Raw genomic sequence first — 26,089 nt, 5'->3', positions numbered from 1 at the left:
TGCTTTCCCTGGCAATGCCAGTTTAAGAATGCCCACAAACCTCTGGCTTAAACTGTAATCAGATTTGTTATTTGAGACTGATTTATCGTTCAAGGAGCTTGGCTTCAATGCACATCCTAAAGCCACTCTCCCCGTGGCAGTGACTGAACACACCTGTAAATGTAACCACTTCCCTAAAGCAGGTACTCAAAATATCTCCAGCCTAGGTAACCACCGACTTTAAACCGTTTATTGCACACGAGAAGCCCCCAGAGTGCTTTGGAGTTTTCCCACACCAGAAGGTAATGAGGGGCGATAACTCGGAGAGGAGTCATCTCCGGATTTCCCAACGGTGTCTGGATACGGTTCTCTTTGTGGGCTCGACGCCCCAGCGCGGCGACCTCTGCGGTCCTTGAGCAAGCAGCTCGGGGGAAGGGGAAGCTGGTCCCCGCCGTCCTCCCCCGCGGCTCCCTGCCAGGGCACGGCGGACGCGGCAGCGCCGGCCCGGCCCCGCTGAGCTCCCGGCCCCGCCGGGCTCCCGGCGCTCCGCCGCCTCAACAGTGCCACCCAGTGCCTCTTTCGTGTCACCTGCACCGCAAACCGGGAGCGACGGCGGGGAAACCCGCCTCGGAGGCAGAGCGGAGTCACACGGAGCGAGTGAGAGCGGCCGGCAAGGGGCAACGGGGTGTGCTGCGGGCTGCTGGTGCCCCCGGCTAACCGGGAACCATCGACAGAATCAACACTTTTGATTTATAACGAAACAAAACAAAACAAAACAAAACAAAACAAAACAAAACAAAACCAAACCAAAACCAAACCAATCCAAAACAAAGCCCACACCACAATTTCCCAGTTTTTAAATGGCCTAACGTGTTTCCCGGGTTGTTTTAACACAAGAGGCATGGTATGAATATCAGTGGGAGCTTCCTTGGGTATTTACTACAACAAATCTTCCCGCGAGTGAACGGGTAAACCAGGATTGAAAACTGCGAAGTTCATCCATTCATAGACGCAATTCCCTTATTAATAAAAACCACCAGCAGCAAACACTGTCCCAGCCGAATAGTGACTGTGGGAGGGATGAATCCCACACCCCAAGCCCAAGGATGCAGTGAGTGGGGAAGATGGGGGGTTCCCCCAACTGCGGGGCATGAAGAGGAAACCAGTTGGTGGCAACATATGTGTATTGTATTTCTCTGAAAAAATTTGCAACTTGGCTAATTAGATTCCTGGCGCTGAACTGGTCCTTGGCTGAGATCATGGCAATTGGGAGGGTTGGGTTTTTTTTTTCCTCCTTACAGGAGTTCCCTCCTTCTTCCCATCCTCCGCCTATTAAAACAAGTCAAGTCTCCCTTGTTAAAAGACCCCATAACGTGGAAGAGGCAGAAAAGCAGCAGCAGCAGCAGGAAAGAAAAAGACGTCTGGAAAATATTACCCGTTTGCTGCTGCTGCTGCTGAGAAACCTCATTGAAACAGTTACTCGGGTAGCAAGGTATCACCAAAGAGACTTTATCTGATGCTGATCTCTCAAACTTTCAGACGCTGCCTTGCAACTTCTCCAGGCTCCTGGCTAGCCGGGTTTGAAATAAGATCTTCAGCTTCGACCACGAGAAACTAACTCCTAATTTATTATTTCTAACTTTTTTTTTAATTATTATTATTATTATTATTACTATTATTTGGGGGAAAAAACCCACAACTTTGAGCTAGAAACTGAAGCAGAGAAAGACAAATACACGATAATTGTGAAAACACGTGGGAGAAAATGAGTAGGACTGAATAGCCTGACACTTTTTTTTATTATTATTATTTTCATTTTAATTATTTTTTATTTCTGAGCGTCTCAATAAGTCCCTGAAAAGTGCGATTTGTTCTTTTACCTCAAACTTGGAAACTATTCAGCGGGAGCAACGGTACGTGAGACCACACAGTTGGCTGGAGCCCCTCTATGACCAAAGGACAGAAGGACAAACAAGGTAGGTGATTTATGATTATGCTTCTGTCTGCTCAAGAGCAGAAGACCCTCTCCTCCCATCCCCACTATTCAAGGGAGGAAAGCTGGAACAGATCCCCAAAATACGAGTGGGGCTGGGGGAGGATCTTACCGGCTCCTACGCTACACCTATTTCAGCAATGAATAGGACCGTCGTGAGGATGAATGAGGTTTTCAGCTTCAACCCCTCCTCCGTGTAATCCGTTTAAAACATTGCTGAGCTTCAAGATCTGGGAAAAAAAGAAACCAAATTCAAAAAACCAAAAAACAAAACAAAACAAAAAAAAAAAAAAAAAAAAAAAAAGCCTACGGCCCCATAAGCCCTCTGAAATTAGACTAAAATCGAGCACACGCTGGGCAGCCGTTCCGCCGATGGCAGCGGGAAGGCGAGACCTGCTCAGAGCCCGGCCCGGGTTCTCTCCGGCCGGCCCTCGCCTTTGCATCCAGGGCCGGGCGGGGACGCGACAGGAGCGGAGGGAGGGCCGGGGCTGAGGGAAGGCAGGCGCGGCGGCGGGCGTGGGGCTGACGTCCCGCCCGGACAGCGCTGCCGAGCCGCCCGGGCTCCGCGCGGGAGGGAGGGGAGAGGAGGGGAGAGGAGAGGAGGGGAGGGCGGCTTCCCGAGGGAGGGCCGGGAGCCGAGGGCTGCGGGGCGGGGGCCGCCCGGAGCTCGCCGCGCCACACGCCCGCGCCGGGCCCGCCCCGGCCGAGGGAGGGCCGCGGGGCCCACGGCAGCGCCGCACAGGCGGGCCCGGGCCGGCCCCGGGCGGGGCGCCGTGACGTGGCCGCGCGGGGATCCCCCGGCCCCGCCCGGGGACGCCGCCGCTCCGCCCCGTTGGCCGCGGCGGGCCGGGGTTCCCCCGCTCCGTGTGCCGCCCGCGGCCGCTGCGGAGCCCGGCGCCTCCTGCCCGGCTGCCCTCTGTCCCCGACAGCCCTCTGTCCCCGACAGCCCTCTGTCCCCGACAGCCCTCTGTCCCCGACAGCCCTCTGTCCCCGACAGCCCTGCCCCGCACCTCCTGGAGCGGCGGTTCGTGTCCCTCGGACACGGCCGGGAGCCGGCCCGTCAGAGCCTCCCCGGACTCCATAGCGATGCTGGCAGGAGCGGACGCTGGCCCCTGGGAGAGAATTTACCCCATTTCCGTGCCCCGAGAGAACGCCACTGTAGTACCGCACTCCTGATGGGCATTGTCTTAGTCTAGAGAAGACGGAGAGGGGAATCTCATTAATGCGTATAAATAGCTAAAAGGCAGATGCTAAGAGGATGGTGCCAGACTCTTTTCGGTGGTGCCCAGTAACGGGACTATGAGTAATGGCCTTAAACTAAAACACAAGAAGTTTTATCACAGCAAGAGAAAGAACTTCTTCAAGTTAAGGATGGCAGGGCACCAAACAGGCTGTCCAAGGGAGGTTGTGGAGTCTCCCTCTCTGGAGACATTCCAAACCCACCTGACCCGTTCTTGTCACCTGCTCTAGGTGACCATACCTGGGCAGTGGGGTTGGACTCCACAATCTTCACAGGTCCCTTCCAACCCGGAGGGTTCTGTGATTCTGCAGGGCTGCATTGACCCCACATCTCTTAGTCCATAGCTGCTTCTCCATGTTTCGCTCAACTTCAGTCTTCTGCCTTTGGGATCATTTTTCCATTGGCACTCATGCACTTTTTTGAAAGCACAATTATGTGTAACGTGGGTGCCTGACGACTAGATAAGTATAATAAATCTTTCTTGCCCTGCATCCAAGTATAATAAATCTTGGGTCAAGGTTTTCCCAGTAGGAAGAGCAGCTCTATTGGATTCAGTGGAGTTTTACAGGCAAGTTCACTAGGAAAAAAATCAAGTCTTCATATTTGTGGCATAAAAGCACATTTGCTTCATTTTTTTTGCTATTCAAGATTAATGTATAGAACAGCAAAGTATTCCTCCATTCAGCGTAGTGGGACTTAGTCAAACAAGGTATGATCAGTGTTTTATAAACAAATTACAAGATAATAAGCTGTGTACCCCAGATAATTATTTATTTGCTGGATTAAGGCATGAAATAGATTTGTGCCAAAAGCATCCATGGACTTCATAACCAGCAACTAGAAAACATTTCTAAACTAGATATTTGTTTAACCCCAATCCAAAATATCTGAGTACTAATACGATTTACTTCTTGTTTTGTTTCTTGGAGCACTTGTCTGGGGATGTTTTTGATTGCATTTTTTTTTTTTAACGACTAGTGTATTATTGTGTACATTAGGGTCAAATCCAACCTGCAGCCATAGAATTCATTCCACATTGGTTACTCAGACCTGTAAGAGATTAACTTTGGGCAAATTAGTGGGAAACATACACCGAACAAATAGGAGATTCTGGATTTGCTGATCAAAGCCTGTGCATACAGATAGAGTTTGCCATCATCAATAATCCTGTTATTTACTTTTAATTTAACCTCAGAGTTAGCTTTAGTCTTATGCGAGCCCTTCCCAGAAGATCAATAGCATAACAAAATCTGGAAGTTATAAATAACCAAAAGTTCCAGATATGGTAATTGTGCTGTAATAAAGGTGTACAGATGGAGCATAACTTTTCACTTTCCTCTCTGCAGGCTGTAGAATAAAAGAGGGAGTCTGGACAGCTGTCTTATGCTTGTAATTAATATGTACCTGGAATAATTTTTACTACAATAATATATGATTTCATTTGCCACTAAATAAGGCTAATAATGAATCTAAATATTGTCTGAGAAACCGTGAGCCTCAAACGCCATGTACTCCCAGAGAGTGTGTGTAAAGGCCCAAAGACAGTGTGTGCAGGCACTCACATGTGCACTCAGACACACTAGTGTCATTCTGGCAGCTGCTCTGTGGCAGCCAATGCTATTATTCTCATAAGTAAGGAAGTGGGTATTAAGGCTTATAAAGATTACATTCTGCTTTGGTTGTGTGCAAAACAGCCTTTGGTGGCTGTATGGACTTATAGCCATGTCTGCTGGCTTTTATGGTGCCCACCTCACTAATCGCAGGCATCCTGCTGGGTTAGAGTTGTATGTTTGCTACAGACAAATCCCCACAGACTACCTTCAGGTGAATATAGGCAAGGAAAATAGCAAGGAGTGTGTTGGTTTTTGTTCTTTTTGATGAAGAACAGGTATATGGAACTAGAGAACAGGTGAATCTCATATAACACTAAAAAGATTAGCCTTATGAAGGGTTTTATAGACCTCCAAAAATTTCTTCAGTGATCATGATTCCCATTTTACAGGTGAGGAAGCTGTGACAGAGAGGGGTGAATTCACTTATCTAAGGTCACCCAAGACGTGAATGATAACACTAGGAAGCAAATTCAAATTGTCTACTGATTGCCTGATCCACTCTTAGATTCTGTAATGTAAGAAATGCAGTGGTTAAGTATTGACATATCTGACAACCTTCACAGGGGAGGTTAATCTCTACAATAATTTTGTCAGAAATATACTTGCATTTTTATCTCAAGTGTCCCAGAAATAGCAGCAGAGAAAGGGGTTTTTTGTGCCTTTACTACGGAAGTGCAAGATAAATTATCCACTGATTTCCCTCTTCAGCAAAATACCTAAGTGCACACTTATCTTTAATGACACACTTACATGCTTTGCTGAATTCAAAGCCTTAGCAGTAAGGTTGAATAGATATTCAAAAATTCAGCTTCCATACAGGCATATAAAAATGAGATGCTTTAAAGGTTTTCTGTGCTCAGCACTTCTGGTTTCCTCAAAGGTTCCAGACAAATCTGATCTGCAGATCTTATATATATGTGAGGTTGATTTGTATTATCAGTTTATTTTCAATGAGTAGGTGCTATCGAAGCTGCTACTACAAGTGTCCTCTCTTCAATGAAATTGCCTGAGTTTCTATTGCAAAGCAATAAATAACTGGACTCCCAAATAGTCCTTTAATTGGATTCCTCTTGAATGAAACTAATTGTAACATATACCTCTGGAGGACACTTTTCAGGTTTTTAGTCCATTGGGTCCAACTATACTTAGTTCAGAGCAAAGCACAAAAATGTATGGAGGGTGGAGTTAGGCACTCAGCATCAAGTGTTCCTCTTTGCAGATCTGTTCATGTGGTATTGCACTCTTTGCTGATGTGACCATAGCCCTCGATGTCTAGAGAGAGGCGTAACTCTTTGTAACCTTTAAAAGTGAAGGGGACTGTGGTGGGTTGACCCTGGCTGGCTGCATGGTGCCCTCCCAGCTGCTCTATCACTCTCCTCCTCAGCAGGATGTAGATGCAGAAAATAAGAGGACGAAACACCTGGTATATTGAGATAAAGGCAACTTAATAAAGCAAAGGCCGTGCATGAAGCAAAGGAAAACAAAAGATTTATCCTCTACTGCTCATCAGCAGGTGATGTTCAGCCACATCCCAGGAAGTAGAGCTTCAGTACTGAAAAACAAATGTCGTAACAAATGCTTCCCTCTCCTCCTTCTAGCTTTTGTTTCTGTGCAGATGTCATATGGTATGGAATACCCCTTTGGTCAGTTTGGGCCAGCTATTCTGGTTATGTTCCCTCCCAGGACCTTGCCCACCCATAACATATTTGTGTGGGAGAAAATGTTGGAGAGACATCCTGGACGCTGTGGGAGCATTGCTCAGTGTAGCCAAAACACTGCTGTGTTATCAACACCTTCCTAGCTACCAAAACCAAGTGGAGTGCTTAGAGGGCAATGGGAAAAAATAATTCCATCTCAGCCAGGCCCAGTACAGGGACATAAACAAGCAAGTTTGTGATTGACCTTTCTTTTATTTCTGCATCCTGGATAGATACTAGATTTTGCAACTTATGGTTATGGTTTTTCTAAATGTCTTCAGATGTTTGGAATTAATAAGCGCTAATTTTTTAAAACAACCTTCCAAATCATTACATGTAAGATACAAACTTTCTGTGTCTCCCTCTCTTGCTTTTTAATCTTCTGAGGAAAAGCTATCCAGAAATACTATGTGGCAATGTTTGAGTGTTGCACAGGAGGGCATTTCTGAAAGAGATGGTGTAGTAAGATGTGTCCCATGTGTTACAAGCAAACCTGACTTCAGTTTAACCCCTGTCACTAGTTCCAGGTCCTGTATCAATAGATGCCAGGCACCACCTGATTGCTTCCTTTGTCCTCATAGCAGCTACACAACAGAGGAAGCAGAATAGAACAGGCTGCAGATAATATTGATATCTTCTGACACTAGTGTACATTAATTTTCTGGATATCTATTTGTCCCTAATCAATATTAGTAACAAAATAAGATTTTTCTTTCTCTTTGCCTCCTGACTTTGTAAAGGGATGAACTATCTGCAGGCCCTGTTACTCTCAGAGATGCATGAAAGCTGATTAATAGCCATGTGGATGAACTTTGCCGCAGGATTTTGGAGGAGGAGAAATTGGTTCTTTACCATGCAGGTCACCAGTGTTGCTTGCTGAGTAAAAATTCAGTTCAAAACAGGACATAGGAGCCTGCTGAATTTTAGTCAAGTGTCTAGATCTTATAAAAGTTAGATCTATGTACCATAACTACAGTAAATACTAGCCTAAATATTTTTCAGAATAGAGAAAACTGAAGCATATTTTTCTATGTTCTTCTAATTTGAGATCTAAGGCATTATTCAGTCTGAGAAAGGGGTGTGATCTCCAGCACCACAGTTAACCCAAATCATTTGATGTACCTTTTAGGTATCAGTCATTTGTTAACATCATGTTTTTCATGAAAGCCTTGTTAGAATACTACAACTTTTAGTTATGCCAGTTGTTAATAATAATAATAATAATAATAATAATAATAATAATAATAATAATGTAAATTCACCTTCATCACAAAGAAGAGATACTCTTTTTGTATATATATTTGGCTTTATCAGGATGCCAAGAGACACAGTGCCAAACAGTTCACTGGGTGGACTCTGATGTCAAGTACATGCAAGTGTTCATTTCTTGGTCATGCTTTTCCATAGGATCCTCCAAAGGAAGACACTCCTTGCCTGCTACTAGGTATTACCTGCTACCTAGGTATTAGAGCACCAGGTCACTGCCAATTCAAACTGCTACTGTACAGTCACTACAAGACACATATATACTTGGCACTGCTTTGTGAATCAAAATGTGTGACTGAATCAGCAGCAGCCTACGCAGCATTAGGATTTAGCATATGGCTTTCACATTTCAGTTCTACTACATGGGCTGGTGAGCACTGCTCAGCTCCATCCATGAAAGGAAAGAGCTGCAACATCATGATATCAGATTGCTCAGTAGTAGACTTTGAAGGCTCTTTACATACACTCACCTTCTGCGTGCTTGCCAGAGGCTGTGTAAAACTCTTCAGCACCACGGTGGGTTCAGCACCACGGGGTTAGGTGAAGGTAAGGGATTTAGGGCCTGTAAGGGATTTAGGTGCCCAAATTGCAGGATAGAATTATTATATTCCACTGTGTCAAGCCAGGCTAGATGCTCGTAACAGCACTGTCTGGTCTGAAAGTCTCTGATGCAGCTGCTGCCTAGCCTCAGTATCAGTACTTGACTCAGCAATTCATTTTTGGTCCCAGACTTGTACAAATATAATTTCCTTCTAATGTCTTGGCTTAATTATTGGAGATAAGTGGAGAGTTTTTAGCTTCTTTGCCATTGCTTGGGCATGCTAAAGTTGACAAAGATAATTTCTGCTGGGAAAGCTATCAATATCTTGTTTAAATCTTGAGAATATTGAGCAACTTTTCCAGTTCCCCCAAGATTCAGTCAATTAAAGGACTACACATAAAACCAAAGGGGAAAGTTTCTTTGATGAAAGCCAGGAATTTAGATCAAAACACTGTTTATTTTCCTAAGGTTGACAGTGAAAGGAAAAAAGAAATGTTGTTTTATTAACGCCAGAAATTAATTTATTGATCTTAAAAGACTGGATTTTTGCAATGGAGGGGATCTGTGCTGTAATGACAAAATCAGAGAATTTGGGTTATTTTTTTTCTTTTGTGCAGAAGCACTTCATAGGTGGAGCAAAACAACAGGAAATTAATGTAAAAGATGCCTGCTACAGTATATAGTCATTCAAATGTAGCCACTCCAGACCTTAATGTCCATCCTGTTTCTTTCAGCCATATAATTATTAATGTAAGCAGACTAGGACCCCAAATGGGAAAGCACAGGACAAGTGTACCATTAATGAGACATTTACCATTAATGTTTGTGACATTTTGCATACTCGAGGGATTAGTAAACACATGGGCTCTTTTACTTTGAGGTAATCTAGAGAGGATCCATTACTTAATCTGTTTTCTAAAGCAAGTCTATTTTGGGCTCTGAGTTTCAATTCACCTATAGTGGTGGTAAGCATAAGTTGTGTTTTATTAGGCATCTTTATGACCTCTGCTGTGAAAGATTTTCAGACAGGCCAGAACAGGGAGGGTCCCTTTTGCTGGTGGATGATTACAGCACCTGTCAGAGCCCAGCCTTAAGTATTCAAGGAAGTCTTAGAGATAGGGTCCGATTTCTTTAACAGTGCCTCCAAATATACATTTAAGAGGCTTCCTCCTGTCTTGAAATTTAAGACCCTAAATAGCCAATGGAAAAAGACAAAGTCTTTGTAACCTCAAACTTCATGCCTTCCTAGTTTATTTTTATGTTGTAAATGATTCTGTGCTGAGTTTTTTGTCCCAAGCCTGTAACTTTTCAGACATATATATATAGTTTCAGACATATACATGACAGCTATGCTGCTGCATCTTGGTAGTGGTTTTTCAAGGAAGAGTTAAAAACATATATGATGTAAGGAAGTCCTGTTCCAAATTCAGCTTTGGCCAAACAAACATGAGCAACAGATGAGTGAGATGATAACAGCAGGGAAAATATGAATAATAGCAAGAAAACACAAATATTAAATCCATTACTCTGAAAGGACCTAATTCAGTAAAATATTCAAGCATCAGCTTTATTGACTTGCAACACACTTGCTAGGTTGGCTTTAAACAGACATTATCTGTTTTATGTCCTTCATATAAAATGCATCTATTGACAGAAAATGTTGTAATTATCATCTTAAAATTCTCAGAAAGCTGTTGCATAAAATGGGTAATGTGATTGTCAGAAAAAGCATTTAGGTACTAATAGGTTCCACCTGCCGCCTGCCCATACTGTTTTGGGAATGCCAGAGCACCCTCTATGCCAGCTAGTTGCTCCATAGCCCAGAGTTTATGTTAGATTTTACAGCCAGGTAACCTAAATATGTAGAAATGGTCAGAATCAGCTGATGTCCTAGTGAATTTCTGAGTCCAGGGTGGAGTGTTGGCTCTGTTAAATTTATGCATATTTTTGCCACAGACTTAATCTCAGTTAAGCTTTAGCCCCTATACACACATGCTCATGTGTGCATGTATCTATGTACACAACTATATGAATAATACATTTTTGCAATGGTATTGAGAAGACCTTTTAAAGCAGATGTCTGATTATATAAATATAAATTATTAATATAGTCAGACATCTGTTTAAAAAATTATAAATACATTCAGGCATCTGTTTTAAGAATGTCTTTCCAATATTTTTGCAAACATAACTAAGAGACAGAAACAATTCAGGGTGGGAGATAGTTGTGACATGGATGGGGGAGGAGATGAGGCTGCCCAGACATTCAGCTGTTTCACTCTCCTGTGACCGTATGAAGCAAGTGGTGGCCCAAAAACCCCTTCTTTAACCTCCTCAGGATAATATGACAGAGTGTCTTATCCAACCAGCCCAGGCTGCCAAGATAAGATCCTGACACAGATAGCACCTTCTGTGAGGGCACTGCAAATAGCAGAAAACATCTCTGCTACATGAAGTCTGTTCAGATTGTGCTTTAGTGGAGGAAGTAACTGCAAAGAGATGTTCAGTTGAGCGAGGCGATGCAGTGAGTATCTGTTGATGCTGAGATCTCTGTTGCAGCCACATGCATCCCTTATGATGTCTTATATCAGTAAGTGGGGGCTCTGCTAATGGTTTCCCTCCTTCTTTGCAGATGTATTGTGAGAGGTTTATATGCATCCTGAGAATACTTGGAACCACACTCTTCGGGGTGTCCCTCCTGCTGGGAATCACCGCTGCTTACATTGTGGGCTACCAGTTCATCCAAACAGACAACTACTACTTCTCCTTTGGACTCTATGGTGCTATCCTGGCATCACATCTCATCATCCAAAGCCTGTTTGCCTACCTAGAGCACAGGAAAATGAAACGGTCGCTAGAAACTCCAATCAAACTGAACAAAACAGTTGCCCTTTGTATTGCTGCCTATCAAGAAGATCCTGACTACTTAAGAAAATGTTTACTTTCTGTAAAAAGATTGACCTACCCTGGAATTAAAGTTGTTATGGTCATTGATGGGAACTCAGAAGATGACGTTTACATGATGGACATTTTCACTGAAATCATGGGTAGGGACAGTTGTGCCACTTACATCTGGAGTAATAACTTCCACGACAAAGGTCCGGGTGAGACAGAGGAGTCTCACAGAGAGAGCATGCAACATGTATCTCAGCTGGTCCTGTCCAACAAAAGTGTTTGCATCATGCAGAAATGGGGTGGAAAAAGAGAAGTAATGTACACAGCATTCAAAGCACTGGGGAGAAGCGTGGATTATGTACAGGTAGGTATTAGGGCAGCAGGTCAGTGCCAATTCAAACACACTTTGAAAGAAAGCAGCTTTTGTATATTTTGTGCAGCATGTTAGAGGCCATCCTAGTCCCTGATGAACACAGTGCTCCTTTCAGTCTGTTTGGAAACAGCTTGACCGTTAAAAGGGTATTTTGCTACCTTTTAAAATGGCCAGTCTATCTGTGACTGTTTTAAATCTGTGCACCAGCTACTGGAGAAATCTGAAGTCCTTCCTCTGCCTTCATTACTGCCCCCTCATCTAAATGGTTTTCCTTCAGACAAAGCCAGTGATCTCCTAAAAGCCCCATCTCTGCTCCTATAGGTGAAGGTCTCGGGTAAGACAGTATTTTGTGAGTGAGTTAGTGGCTCCATATACAAGCAGACAGACTGGTATTTGGTATCAATAGGAAATAGGAATTGGAGAAGTGGTGAAGTCTGTAAAAAAGATGGAAATGTGTTTTAAAGGCCTTGAAGGCAGTGTGGAGTATACAATAAAAGGATCAAAGTGTAGATTTGAAAGAAAATTTCTTCAGCTAAAGCCTGAAGGAGCTTTTGCTTCATCACTTACAGCTGCATTACCTCACTCACTGCAACTTGGCCTTTAAGGCCCTTATGACACACTACTCACTTAAAAATGAATTAGGCTGGGTCCTCTCTCCCTGTTTCCAAAGCAGCAGAGGCACATTTCTTTCCAGCTGCCTTGGATCCCCTGAAAGATTGTCTACATTTTTGCCTTACTTACATTGAGGAACTCCTCACTCCTGCAAACAGCCCTGCTGTGGGAAGGGGTCATATGTGGAGGAAGGCAGATGGGATCATGTACTCTGGCTGGACACCTTCTGTAGAAATCTTAGATGAGGCCAAGAAGGCTCATTTGACTAATCCCACTAAATAGGAGATGATTTTCCTAATGAACAACTCTCAGTTTTCCCCAGCTTCTCCCACACTCAGAGCATCCAGCAGCCTCCTGCAGTGGAGCAGCAGCTCCCCACGAGGTGCTCTCTGCTGGCTCAGGGCAGCTGCATGGCTGAGCCGCATGTGTTTCTGGGGCCTGTGCCCAGCCTTGTGTGGGTGTGTGTGCATGCTCTGCACAGCACAGCATCCACGTGCAGTGTCCTGGGGACCTGGAGGGGCTGCCAGTAGCTGGGCTGAGAGCAGTGAGTGCACAGGAGGGCAGAAACTGAAGAGTGCCAGGAACCGCACTGTTATTGGAGCTAGGAGAGTAAGGCCAAGATTTAAAACCCATCCTCTGCCACTTCCCAAACTGAAACTGATTTATTCTTTCAAAACAATGGGCTTAAGCTCTCCATTGTCTGTGCTTTGGTTTTGTGCTCTGAGGAACTATAATGGGATAAAAATGCTGATTTTCTTTATTAACACGGGTTTATAATCACTTCACACAGACATACCAGATTCCAGAGAAAGCAGGCAGAGAGGAAGCAGATTCATTACAAGTTTCCTCCCTTAGTTCAGCTCTTGTATTTTTCAGGGAACCTGGAAAAGGTGTTTCTATTTCAACAGTCATAGCATAAACTCAGAAAATAGAAGAGATATTTCTGTCAGTTAACACTCCTGACCTGGCTCAGAAGTTCTAATGAATTTGTCAGGGACTATAGTGTTGAGCACAGTCTGCCAACACTATATTTGTTCTGTCTGATGACTGATGCCACAGTCACATCTACAGTCACATCTGTAATAGAAATGCAGCCCCGTGGTGGTCCTGGCTTCTGGAGTCATAAAAATATGTAGCTAAAATGTGGCTGTTTTATGAATGAATAAAGGTTGAGATATTTCAAATGGTCCTTTGGGGTGACCCAGGGTAAATTACTTTAAACAAACCCAGTATTTCAAGGGTTAAGCAGTCTGCATCAATGATCAATAATTTTAAAACATGGCAAATCAGCACCACTGCCCACCCCCAAAACTGTGGGCATTACAGTTCTTAAAAGATACTCTTGAATTATGAACAGGTAATAAAAAACAGTCAGACCAGTGCAGATAACGAGCTGTTACTCATTAGTGGTCTCTCATTAAGCACTGTGCTGTGAAGGCTTGTTTCCATCCTTGAAGAGTTTATGAGTGTTCAAGTAATCAGATGGAGGAGTTCAACTGGCAGATATTATCAGTGCAGTGTTGTGAGTTAACCAGGGTGAAATTCATCTTGGCTTGTTGGAGGTGCCTGTGTGGACAGCCCAATGCAATCTGAACTAAGAGCAGCTGAGATAAACTGTCACTGCTTATAGCAAGCAACAGAACAGCTCTCTTAAGGTCAGCTGTCCCTTTCATGTAACTCTGTGACCCAAGGCAGTGATGTTTGGATCACTCAGCCCTTATGTGGAAAGATGGCAAATTGTCTCTTGGGCTGTCCTGGGCACACTCCAGCTAGGCAGGTGTCAGTGTTTATTTAGGCTCATAAGTGACTGTGTTTCTCTGTGTGTGTCCTCTGTCCACCTGCAAAAACCTCATCCAGATGGAAAATGATGGCTTGTTAGATTTGTTCCAGAAACCCAGACATACCCATTGTGCTGGCATGCCCAGGATATGTGATGGTATTTTGTTTAAAAATTCAGTGTTTTCAAGATTCTTCATTTCTATTATATTAGTAATGTGGCTCATGGACAGGCCTTTCTGCCATAGGTAAATACATCTGTGGGGTGGGAGTGACAGGTGACAAGTACTGGAGGGAAAGCAGAAGGGCTGGGTGGCAGCTGATCCCAGACCACCACTCATGGTTACAAGGAATGGCATGCTTGTCACTGCCTGAGCACCCTGGGAGTTCAGCAAACTACAGATTCCCTGTGCAAAACACTTAGCAACAGGTTTGTCCAGGAAGACACAGTAAAAGTATAGGCATCATTTCCCCTCTTCAGCAGAATTGTTTTGCTCCCTATCACCCAGTGCTGCCACTGATGACAGCTTTTCACTAAAGCTGGAGTCGCACCTTGGCCAAGTTACAAAGATACTGTGAGATGGGGCCATTGAGGAGAGGAGATGGATGCATCAAGTTAGTGGGAGCTGGAGATGCTTGTGGCTTTTCTCCTGACAGGGATATGAGAGCTTTCATCACCTTTCTCCTCTTGGCTCCCTCTGAGTGAGCACGGAGGGGAGCATGTTGGCAGAGTCCCAGCTGCATCCCAAGCTATGCAGTCCTACTGTCCTGGGTTACATCCCCTCCTGAGTCTGGTCCAGAGCAGAGCACCAATGCCCTCCTCTCCTTTCATAGAGCAGACATAAAGGTTAGCTCTCCCCTGGAGTGAGATGGCTTAGGTTGAATTCAAAATTTGTATGAAAGGACACAAAAATTATGATATCTATTTATGAAGCCTCAGCAGAATCTGTCTTAATACGCTGTTTATGCAGAGCTACTGGTTTGCTCCCACTGACCCCGTCACAGAAATGCAATATGGGGACAAACTGGAGGCAGTATGAGAATTTGTCGTGTGTGATTCAGCCGGTCGGAGGGGTGTTTCTGGGACAGTCTCTGCTCCAGTTCCTGGCTGTCTGTGAAATGAGTTCACACATGATGTGGCCAGTTCTTTCAGCTGCAGCAACTGCAACAAGGAGACACCCTCTTGTTTTAAACAGGTTGCAGCCCAAGTCATTCTCCTCAGAGCAAACGAAAGCAATGCCAGCTGTCTCACAGACCAGCCAGCCTGTCTTGAGCCCTCCTCCTACTCTCCAGGGGAAAGCCAATTTCCTAATGTACACAGTGTTTAGTTGACTAGGAGTGTTTGTGTAGCTGAAATGACTTGTGTGTCATCTACTTCTGCCTTGGTCTTTTGGAGTACTGAACTTTGGGATCCATGCTTTCTGACCTTACATATTTTTTAATAAGAATGCCAGAGGAAAATAGCAAATCATTTCTATACATCAAATGTCAAATCCCTGCACTACTAATAACACATCATGCGTCTAAAATTAAAAATGAGTTTGTTCTGAAATATGAGATACAAATTTTACGTGAATTGCTAAAGCCTTCTGAGAGTGAAAGAACTTTCAGTTTTCTTCCCAGACTCCTACTTAACTTTTTTTCTTTTTAATAACAAGTGCCTGGGATTTAACTGCTTGCTCCTTCCCTCATATGGAAGTAGGAAACATTTGACCAGAGTGCTCCAACCAATGCAGCTGATGCAGGAAAATTCTATGTCAGAGCACAACAGGAATCTGCTGCACGCCCACAAACACTGTCTTACTCTGCAGTGCCCCATATCTTACTCGAGAAAGCCAGTCCAACGTGCCAGTAAAACAAATGGAGCTGATACAGAGGATTACTTGTGAGCACAGCCTTAACAAGCGCTGTGTTTTGTGCAGCACTACGCCTTGCTGCCTGCTACAAGTGATCTTTAACAGAAATAACAGTGCAGACTTCAAAGTCAGATTTAATTGCATTCAGAAGACTACACATTTAGAGTCATTATAATCACTTGCATGATTTTTATTTTCTTCTGTAGTGTCCTCCTTAACCCATTTTTTTTCTTGTTTTTTTCTTATTTATAGGTCTGTGATTCAGATACAATGCTTGATCCAGCCTCATCAGTGGAGATGGTAAAAGTTTTAGAAGAAGATCCCATGGTTGGAGGAGTTGGAGGTGACGTGCAGGTGAGTACAACAATTCTCAGATTAACAGAGGTGTTTCAGCAACTATTTGCATTGCAACAGATTTCTCTGCCTGAAGTAGGATTAAATATAATTTATATGTATATACTATATGTGTGATGCCATTATAGATGCTCTTATCATACCTTAACCTTCTTGTCCATTGAATGGGAACTCTTCTTGGATGTGAGCACTGTATGGTTTTAACATCCATAGCAAGCAAAGAAATAATATTCTGTCCCCTATATGTGAAAAGGAGGACACTGGCATTGTCAGGATGGTTGTGGCATCTTTCTATCTCTGGGTATAGCTGCTTGTTCAAGGTACAAAAGAAAAGCTATAGGGGAGCAGGGAATTGAGAACAGGTCTCCCAAAGCCATGTGCACCAACTTTAAGCACTTCAATTACTACTGGCAGCTAAAATCATCAGAAATAAAAGTAATTTTGAAAGGCTGTGCACTGTGCACTCTGTGTATTGCTGGGTCTGCCATCTCTGTCAGGCAGGGCAATCAAAAACTTCCAAGCCATACCAGCTCCATCTGTGTTAGGATTTTCAGCATCACTGAGTTTGGTTGATTACTACAGCAGAAGCCTGTTGGTTCCTTTTAACACAACTACTTCTGCTGCAATTTATAAAGAGAAATGTGTGAATATTTCAGTTGGCCTTAGGATCAGTGCCCCATACTCAACTGGACTTTTTATGTGAGACAGAGGAGAAAGAGCCGTGTAAATGCCCAAGAACTTGCTAATGAACACCCAAGTAGTCAGAGGTATTTCAGGCATGTGGCTCATAACTCCAGAAATTAGGATTCCCACAGAAATCTGAATAGCTTTAGAGTCTAGACTGACCACGAATCAGGCGTACACAGTCTAGGTGTGTGAAATTCCAGGCATGTTTGAGTACAGGTTCAGCTGTGACAGGAAGGTTCATAAGCACCTGCATTGGGAAGGACATGTGTCCTCTCTGAGGAAAGGTGACAGAACAAAAGCTCTGGGCTTTTTTTTTCCCTAGTTTATTTTCCAGGGTACACTAAATACATTTGAGCCAGGCTTGATCCTATCCCCAAGCCCTGCTGCTTCTAACATGTCCTGGAATTAAAACTGACAGAAATTAGGACCATCAGAGAAAAAGACTATTTTTTTTTCTAGTAGAAGGGCAATGCTTTATAGTTGTAGAAGTTGTCATCCTCTGACACAAGGTGTGTGTTGAGAATCTGGATGTGAAGCCACAGACTTGTGCATCTGCATGCGCTCATAGACACACTGAGTGTTCTGACTGGTTGTGCAGTTGGGTTGTGCAGAAGAGAAAGACTGAGACACTTATGTGGGCCTGAGGAAGACTCTACTGGAATATCATCATATGTCTTGGGACAAGGTAACAGGCTGGTACTGCAGAGACAGAACAGGTTGTTGCTTAGAGGACCTAATGCTGGATATGGGGACACAGTTCAGGATTAAATCTCTAGGGTCAGCCTTATTATACAAAAAATGTAGTGCAAAGGCCATGTGCTCAGCTTTTCTCATGCTCCAGCATTGTTTGGGGAGGGCTGGAAGGAGTCCTGTGAGTCCCAAAGATGTGCATGGGCAGAAAAGCAGCAGGAAGCCATGAACTCACTAGCTCCTCTTGGGAAAGTCTAAATCCAGCAGGTCTTTAACAGGACCAAAAGGGAAGGAAGAATGACACAGAAAATAAGGAAATTTCTTGGTGGAGAATAGGAAAGGTTGCAAGAAAAAAAAGAACCTCTTGGTGAAACAGACATTTGAAGGTTTCATCTCACCCTTCCTGTCAGTGTCCTGACTGAAATGTTTGCATAGTTCCCAGATTTGCTATGAGTTGGACGAAGGAGTGAGGTTCCCATCACATTTCATCTAATGGTGCTCTAGTCTCAGTAAATTCTTTATTGATCCAATATGCACATTTTCTGTTTTAAGAGCTCATCTAAAAGGAACACTTTTGTTTTTATTTTGCAGATTTTGAACAAATATGATTCCTGGATCTCCTTTCTGAGCAGCGTGAGATACTGGATGGCATTTAACATCGAAAGAGCCTGTCAGTCCTACTTTGGCTGTGTACAGTGCATCAGTGGACCTCTGGGAATGTACAGAAACTCCTTACTCCATGAATTTGTGGAAGATTGGTACAATCAAGAGTTTATGGGCTCCCAGTGCAGCTTCGGAGATGACAGGCATCTAACTAACAGAGTGCTAAGCCTGGGCTATGCAACAAAATACACAGCTAGATCCAAGTGCCTTACGGAAACACCGATAGAGTATCTCAGGTGGCTGAATCAGCAGACCCGCTGGAGTAAATCCTACTTTAGAGAGTGGCTTTATAATGCCATGTGGTTCCACAAGCACCATTTGTGGATGACCTATGAAGCCGTAATCACTGGATTCTTTCCTTTCTTCCTTATTGCCACAGTCATTCAGCTCTTCTACAGGGGAAAAATTTGGAACATTCTCCTCTTCCTGTTGACAGTTCAGTTAGTTGGCCTGATAAAGTCTTCCTTTGCCAGCTTCCTTAGGGGCAACATTGTCATGGTTTTCATGTCACTCTACTCAGTGTTGTACATGTCAAGTTTACTGCCAGCAAAGATGTTTGCAATTGCCACGATAAACAAAGCAGGGTGGGGCACGTCAGGAAGGAAAACCATTGTAGTTAATTTTATAGGACTCATTCCAGTCTCCATTTGGTTTACAATCCTCTTAGGTGGCGTAATTTTTACTATTTACAAGGAATCAAAAAAGCCATTTTCTGAGTCAAAACAGACAGTTCTCATCATTGGCACAATACTCTATGCATGTTACTGGGTTTTGCTATTGACTTTGTACATGGTTCTTATCAACAAATGTGGCAGGCGGAAGAAAGAGCAACAACACTACGACATGGTGCTAGACGTATGATGTTTCCATGGGAAGTTACCCAGAGTTGTAAAGCAACCCAACGACCTTGTAGTATCAGTGGCATCAGACATATGTTGCCAAGGGAAATGGATCACTGCTGCTGGGAATAGGACACTTATTTTCCTCTGGGTTCATTTTCATCCTGCCAAAGTAAGGAGAAAAAAAAAAAAAGAAAAGAAAAAAAAAGAGAAAAACAAATCCCCACCAGATTTTTTTTGTTTCTAAGGGGGGAAGGACACAAACCACACAGTTACGACCTGTTCACAAGAAAAGGGGAGAACTTCTATGTTTATGCACTTTTTTATTGTGCATATGCCTGACAGTGTTACGTTCTATATACCTCACTGGTCATGCTTATGTGTGTGGACAGAAAGAAAGGGAGTTTGGAGAATCAAGAAAAGGACCGTACAACCCCTTGCAACCTAATTTATGAACTTCTCTTTTTTTATAGTTCTGTTTATAGGAAGGGTCTTTTGTTTTAGGCTGCCAAATGTAATGCCAAAGGTAAATTTTAAGAGGCCATTGGCTGAGCTGTATTTTTATATTATTGTATTATTTGTGTGTGTGTATTTTTAAGCCAACTTTTTTTTAAATCGCATATTTTATATTTTACTATCTGCCAAAAAAAGCTGCCTCCCCGACATTTTGTTCTTTCACCTTTTAAAATATATTTGGGGACAAAAATATCATACATTCTCCCCCCAAATTTCTGCTGAAATGATGTTGTTCACAACAGAAAGAATAAAAAGTCTCTCTGCATTTTTGCAACTAGTGAATGGTTATTTCTGTGAAAAAGCATTTAAATGTGCTCTTTTAAGACATTTATTAGGAAAGGCCCAAAAGTGTCAGGTTTTGCATACAAGCATATTTGTGCATAAAAAAAGGCCAAAGGGGTAGATATGTGCAATTTGGGGTTTTTGTTTTGATAACATTGTAAAAGGGAAATTTGCTTCTCTGCTGAGAACTTAATATCCCTGGTATGCACAGTAAACCATAAGGCAAGGCAGACCTCCATGCCACTGGAAAAGACATTGCTATGAAAAGCCTTCCACTGATTTTATATGGGACCTGAGCAATCAAAAACTTCTGATCTGGAAAAATACTGGGCACTTGAAACTGCTATTGAATTCACTGATGGTCATAGTTGTTCATAATCTGCTAGTACCAAGCAAATAGTTCAGGTTTTTTATTAAAACAAAAAAATTGAAGGAAAAACTTACCAACACTTGCAAAATGTATGTTGTACTATAAAACTTCCACAGAGCCCTTCATACAGTTTACAGAAAATAAACACAGCACCTTCTCTGACATCCGGTGTAATATAGACCCCAGTACTAAGCCCAATAATTTGTTTTTAACTACAGCATATCTACCAGAAAGAAGCCAATTTTTTATCAGAAAACATCAAGCCTTAGCAAAAGCATCACTTCCTTGGTGCCTAATAATCAGTCTTGGACATTTATTTTGGACCATGGTTTTGAGAAATAATATTCAGGACTAAATTCTGCAGTCCTTCACCAGCCAAAGGAATGTGGCATTGAGCCCTAATATACTCTATAAAGAGCAACAGAAAGACCAGCTGCCCTTTTTAGATTCTGGTATTAAAAGCACTGTGGTAAAGCAGAAATCGGCATATGATGCTTAAAGAACTTAGAAGCATTTTCAGCTTCACTTTTTTATGCAGACATGAATAGATTCTGCTGTAGAATGAACTGCACACACACTACCTTATTGTCTGATTATCTTGAGGTACATGATTGCTTGAAAGTCATACTAATATTATGTTAATGATTGGAGAGTTGATTCATGTTGATTACAAAATAGAACAGTATTAAAAGAAAGCAAGAGAAACGGTAAAAATCAAAAAAACTTGACTATGCCTTTTAACTATTTATGATGTAAGTTAAAGCTTGGGTTAACATTCAAATGTCAAATAAATCTTCTCATTCTATAAAAAGATTGAATTAATTGCCTGTATTTATTCTAGCAATTATTCAATGTATTTCCAATATAGGTTGTATAGTATAATTGTTACTTTCATAAATAAAATATTTTTGATAAGATTATGACTAATTCATGGTATTTCTCACCAGCAGTTGTACTTTGAAGCCAAATCTGCACAGTTTGTGGTTCTTATGTCACCAGCCTAATTTCCAAGAGGGAATTTGCCATGGAGCACCCGTGGAATGTGTGCCTGAGGTGGCCAGGGCTGGTCTGTGCTCTGAGAGGCAGCACAGGGCATAGGCAGCACTCAGAGTCTCTACCAGCAGCTGCTAGATCAATTCAGCCAAAACACTTCCTTCCCTTTTTCCTCAGCTTCCTGATTTATAAAACAGGAATAGCAATCTAACTTCCTTTTGGGAAGCACTTAGAATTTTATGGCCAAAGTACTTTAGTACTTTACATAGGAGCTGATGTTTTCCAGCCCTCATGTCCACTGGAAATCATCATCCTCCATAGCTTGGGAAGCAGAGGAGGACAGGTCCATGGTCTTCTCTTGCTCCTCATTACTGCTGTTTGTCAAGCCCCCTTTGCCCTGGCACAGCTGAAGTGCAGCTGTGTATTTTCTATCAGTGAAGGTTATGGGCAGCATCCACTGCTGCAGGGACACAGGGGGCAAAGTGAATTTCACACAGGCTTGCCACAGGTCAGTTACTTAGGAGACAGCTTTCTCAGCCCTCAGTGCTTGTTACCCTATGTCTGTGTACTGTGCCCTGTTACTAAGTTCCCCAGTACAGGGACATCACTGATCAACTGCAGCAAGTTCAGTCCAGGTTGGTTTGGGCTGGAGTGGAGGATCTGAGGCACCTGGGCTGGTTGGGATGGACAAGAGGTGGCTTTGGCAGGAGGACCCTAGTGTCACATTCAATACTTATAAGGAGGTTTCCAAGAAAATGGTTCCAGGCTCTTCACAGCTGCTTGGTTTGGTGATGGAAGATTCCAAGTTGAAAGGGGAGAGGTTCAAGGTTTAGGGTTTGGCCTGGATGTGAATAGGGACTTCTTCCCCATGAAGACATCTAAGCAGGTTGCCAGGACAGTGCATCCTCCCTGAGAGAGTTTCAAGACTAAACTAGGTAAAGTCGTGAGATGCCTGGTCTGACCTTGGAGCTGCCCCTACTTAAGCAAGGGGTTGGGGTAGAGATATAAACTCTCCTCTCATCCTTTCTGAAGCAGGTGCTGACAGCTCCCACCCGCACAGAGGCTCATTCCATTTGTTCCAAACACATCCATCCTGACCCCGGGCACAAATAGCTCAGCAGCAGCTTGTACTGAGTACCCAAAAAATCAGAGCCCTTCCTGTGACTGGGTCACTCTCCTTAACATGTTTGTGGCTCTTTAGAAAAAGGTTTCAGCAGAAAAATGGAGTATGAAACTGTTCTTATTGAAAGTGCTCTCAAACAAATCAAGATTTTTAATAACATTTCCTGGTTTTCATTAATAGCAAACATATTTTTGAGATCTCTGTCAAAAGGAGAAAACACGTTAAAAGAAATATTCATGGTCTGTTTTGAACATTTTTAAAAACACAGGGTTTTTTTAATTCACCTCTGATAGACAGATGGTGCTGAAAAAAGTCCCACAAATTATGAATTCCATATAAAAGTTTAAAAACAACCTTTCCAAATAATGCCATGAATTGGCAATCTCTCAAGTTATAAATCATTTCCATAGTAGACTTTGGGTTTGAGAGCATCTGTTTGCAGAGACCAGGTGTGATACAAAACCTACAATGATCAGAGGTGCAGCAGGGAGGAAAAACCCCTCCTCTTCTGTCTACTAATAAGCTTCATTTTGGCTAAGAATCAGGTTTCTTTCAATGGAAAATGCATGAATATTTAGCAGAACTTTTCTAGGAGGCAGAAAAAATCCTGTCAGACACATACTGCCAAACATGTCCTGATACACAAGCTGTTGTGAATCTGTCTGTTAAAAATTTTGGTCTGAATTTTTTTCTTAGCAATAGTTAATATGGTAAAGAGGAGACAAAACTACTGAAAGTTGTTGATGAGATTTGGTATTACTGAGGCTTTGTTGCAAATGCCACTTTTCTCTGGAGTTAACACAATTATCTTAAATAAAGAACATTTTTTCCCCCCAACTTTTATTTAGCCTAAATTTGCTGCTTCAGCTTTGTTTTGGATGGGTGGGTGGATGGATGGAGGGATGTGAGCCACAAATTGTTCCTGCTTCTTCCAGCTATGGAACAAGCATGTTATCCTTTTTAGAATAAATATTATACTTTCTATAATATTTGTCATGGCCAAATAAATCCAACTTATTCTCCTAAAAAAACCACTAAGATTTCTATAAGTTACTAAACTGCTTAGGGCAAAATAACCTTGTACTTACATTGTCACTAAATAAAGGAGAGATCCAGGCCATATTTCTGAGCTTTTGGTACATGATAATACTCTACTATTTAAGTGTAAATACAATCTGTGGCATGTTTTTGTAATAGGCCAGAGAGTCCTGCCCCAGGAAATTCTGGGCACAGGTAGGATTGATAAATGGAGCAGGAGCTAGCCCGATCTGGGAGACTGTAGAGTTCAGGTGTGATCCCTGTCATCAGATAATGACCAGATTGAAAAGAGTCCCTGGCTTTTTCTTACTAGATTTAATATAAGCTATCACTACCTCACTGAGAAGCAAAAGGCAGGTCATCTCACTTATTTACTGGACATCATATGGGATCTTATTCCTTCAGAAGATCCTTAGATGTCATTTAGTTCTGCAGTTTGCACATCTTTCTTTTTTCCACACATTTTCTAAGTCCTTTGGTCATGTGCAGGAAGCAAGAAAAAACACTAATCGGGGTCTAGGACCCATTGGATTAATACTTCCATTGCTTCTTTTATAGCATCCCTGCTGGGCCGATTGTCTTCTAGTACTTCAGTTTGTTCCAGCTGGACACTCTGTAGAAATTATATGGTTATGACAGGACCTCCTTTTGGCTGCTTCTCACAATATCAGCAAGAACAGCAAGAATTAAAAGCTTGCTCATGATCAGTGCTGCTTTATATAACCCAAGGGAGTAAAGTCTGGGAATCTGACATTATCAGACACATTATTAGAAATTACAAAACCCACAGAAAGAGCATGTGAAAGAGTGACAGCTAGCAAGTGAATCACAGGAAATTAGATTTTGCGAGTTCCTCTGCCCATATAATTATTTATTTCATAGTCTTTATGAGTAAAAGCAGCACTTCTTTCTATGTCTTGACCCTATAGCACTTTGGGGACATACCGCTACATGAAACCCTTAATCATGAAGAACTGAGATGAACATGGCTAAAAATAGATGAAGTGGGCAGCTTGCTCTCAATTAATTATGGGATTGCGGCCTGTATCTGCTCCACAAAATTGTTCTCAAGTTTTTCATACTGATTCTTTCTAATGAATGTAGCTTATAGGCTGAACCCATCCAGTGAGTTGATGCTGCAGATACCAGTAAACTCTGTCTGCGCTCATTCTTCATTGCCTTCCAAAGAGTTGGTCCTGGATTCTGCCACCAGCTATAATAATTAGATAATCATGACAGCACTGTGAGGTGTATTAGAAGATAGCTCAGCATCAAAAGAGAAAGTCTCTGAAGGTCATAGAAGAAGGCTCTTCCCTCAGAAAAGGAAACATTTGATAACAGGTATAAAACCAGCATTACACAGTACATAAAGAATCAGGCTTTATTTCATGTTTTTACATGAAATGCTTATTTCATGTTTTTACTGTAGAGAAATAGATAGACCTCGTTCCTTACAAATGCCTGTTGCTGTTCACTGCCTATGGAGGGAGGCTCAGTGGTCAGCTCAGATCATGGCTCATAGTTTAATTCAGGTTGGAGGGGTCTCAGGAGATCATTTGGTCCAATGTTTTGCTCAAAGGAGGGACAGCTCTGAAATAAAAGCAACCCAACAGAAGACCCTATCCCACAGTTTACACAGCCTTCCCCTAAATGCTGACTTTTGCAGATGCTCAGATTTGGTCAAATGTGTAAAAACATGCACTCTGAAAGCCTTGTCTACACAAGAAAGTGTAATGTAACCAAAATCTTTGTGATTTTATTTATTGTAGTCTAACTGTTATTATATTTGGTTTGGTTTGATTTATGTTTGTTGGGAAATTAAGCTCACAACTGTAAAATTGAAAATTCTGTTTACTAGCTTGTATGAAGAAAACTTCACTTAAATTGTGGTAATAAACTGATTTAATCAAACTGGCAGGAAAACATGACACTTTTATGTCGACCTATGCCAGATCAGTCTCACATGATTTACCACAAGATGAGTGAATTTACAGCACTTTTTTTCCATGAGGTCTGCCCTGAGCAAATCTTTGCTCTGCAGTGAGCATGAGGTAGCTTAAACCTGCAGTGTCAGAGTCATTAGTTACATTGCATTGGCCACAGGGCATGAGAGAAAATATGGACAGATAATGTATGATAATTAAGGCAGTGTAAATTCATGCCCATGGCTATTCAAAGCTTTTAGATGTATATGCGCCTTAAACTGCTCAGGGCTGCTTTCTAGGTAAGCCAGGGGCCTGTGCCATGTGCACACAAAGACACCCAAGACTTGTGAAGTGAATTGTGAATTGCCAAAATTTCAGCTTGGTTATTTAAACTGTTGGAAGACTCCGTCAAGAATGTGTTTTCAGAATAAGGGCAATTCTGATTTGATTTAGTAACACCTCCTCTTCTCCATATGTTTTTTTAGGTAGGACTTTAAGACAGTTTACCTCTTGCACACTAGAAGTGCGACCAAAATGTGGTCACATGATCACAAGTGTCGGATATGGGGTTGCCCTCCTGCAGGCACCAGAGAAGATGCTAAAAATACCACCTTCTGCAAAGCAAATGAAGCTGAGGTAGTGGCAGGTGTGCCTCTGGATATGCACTGTCTCTGCACGGGACTTTGCACAGGCCAGAACTGAAATACTTGTCTCCCACTGCCAGCACCTATTTTGCTCAGGCTGAGCAAGAAGCAGGCTGTTGGCTGA

General features: G+C 42.6%; 1 protein-coding gene and 1 long non-coding RNA gene across 2 annotated transcripts; one reads left to right on the top strand and one right to left on the bottom strand.

Moving 5' to 3' along the window:
- Positions 1 to 1,840: 1,840 nt before the first annotated feature.
- Positions 1,841 to 2,440, bottom strand: LOC136371386 (uncharacterized). The gene is made up of 3 exons (XR_010745334.1): positions 2,366 to 2,440; positions 2,085 to 2,202; positions 1,841 to 1,925 (listed from the first exon to the last, which is right to left on the bottom strand). It is a non-coding gene; the product is annotated as an uncharacterized lncRNA (long non-coding RNA).
- On the top strand, positions 1,869 to 19,294 carry HAS2 (hyaluronan synthase 2). The gene is made up of 4 exons (XM_066335444.1): positions 1,869 to 1,955; positions 10,962 to 11,588; positions 16,094 to 16,195; positions 18,164 to 19,294. The coding sequence occupies exons 2-4, from the start codon at positions 10,962 to 10,964 to the stop codon at positions 19,094 to 19,096; spliced, it is 1,662 nt and encodes a 553-aa protein (XP_066191541.1). The 5' UTR covers positions 1,869 to 1,955; the 3' UTR covers positions 19,097 to 19,294.
- The last annotated feature ends 6,795 nt before the right edge of the window (positions 19,295 to 26,089 follow it).

Source organism: Sylvia atricapilla, chromosome 1 (assembly GCF_009819655.1).
Source record: "Sylvia atricapilla isolate bSylAtr1 chromosome 1, bSylAtr1.pri, whole genome shotgun sequence".
NCBI classification, from domain to species: domain Eukaryota; kingdom Metazoa; phylum Chordata; class Aves; order Passeriformes; family Sylviidae; genus Sylvia; species Sylvia atricapilla.
The sequence above is the reverse complement of the archived record's forward strand: the minus strand, read 5'-3'. Positions and strand labels throughout refer to the sequence as shown.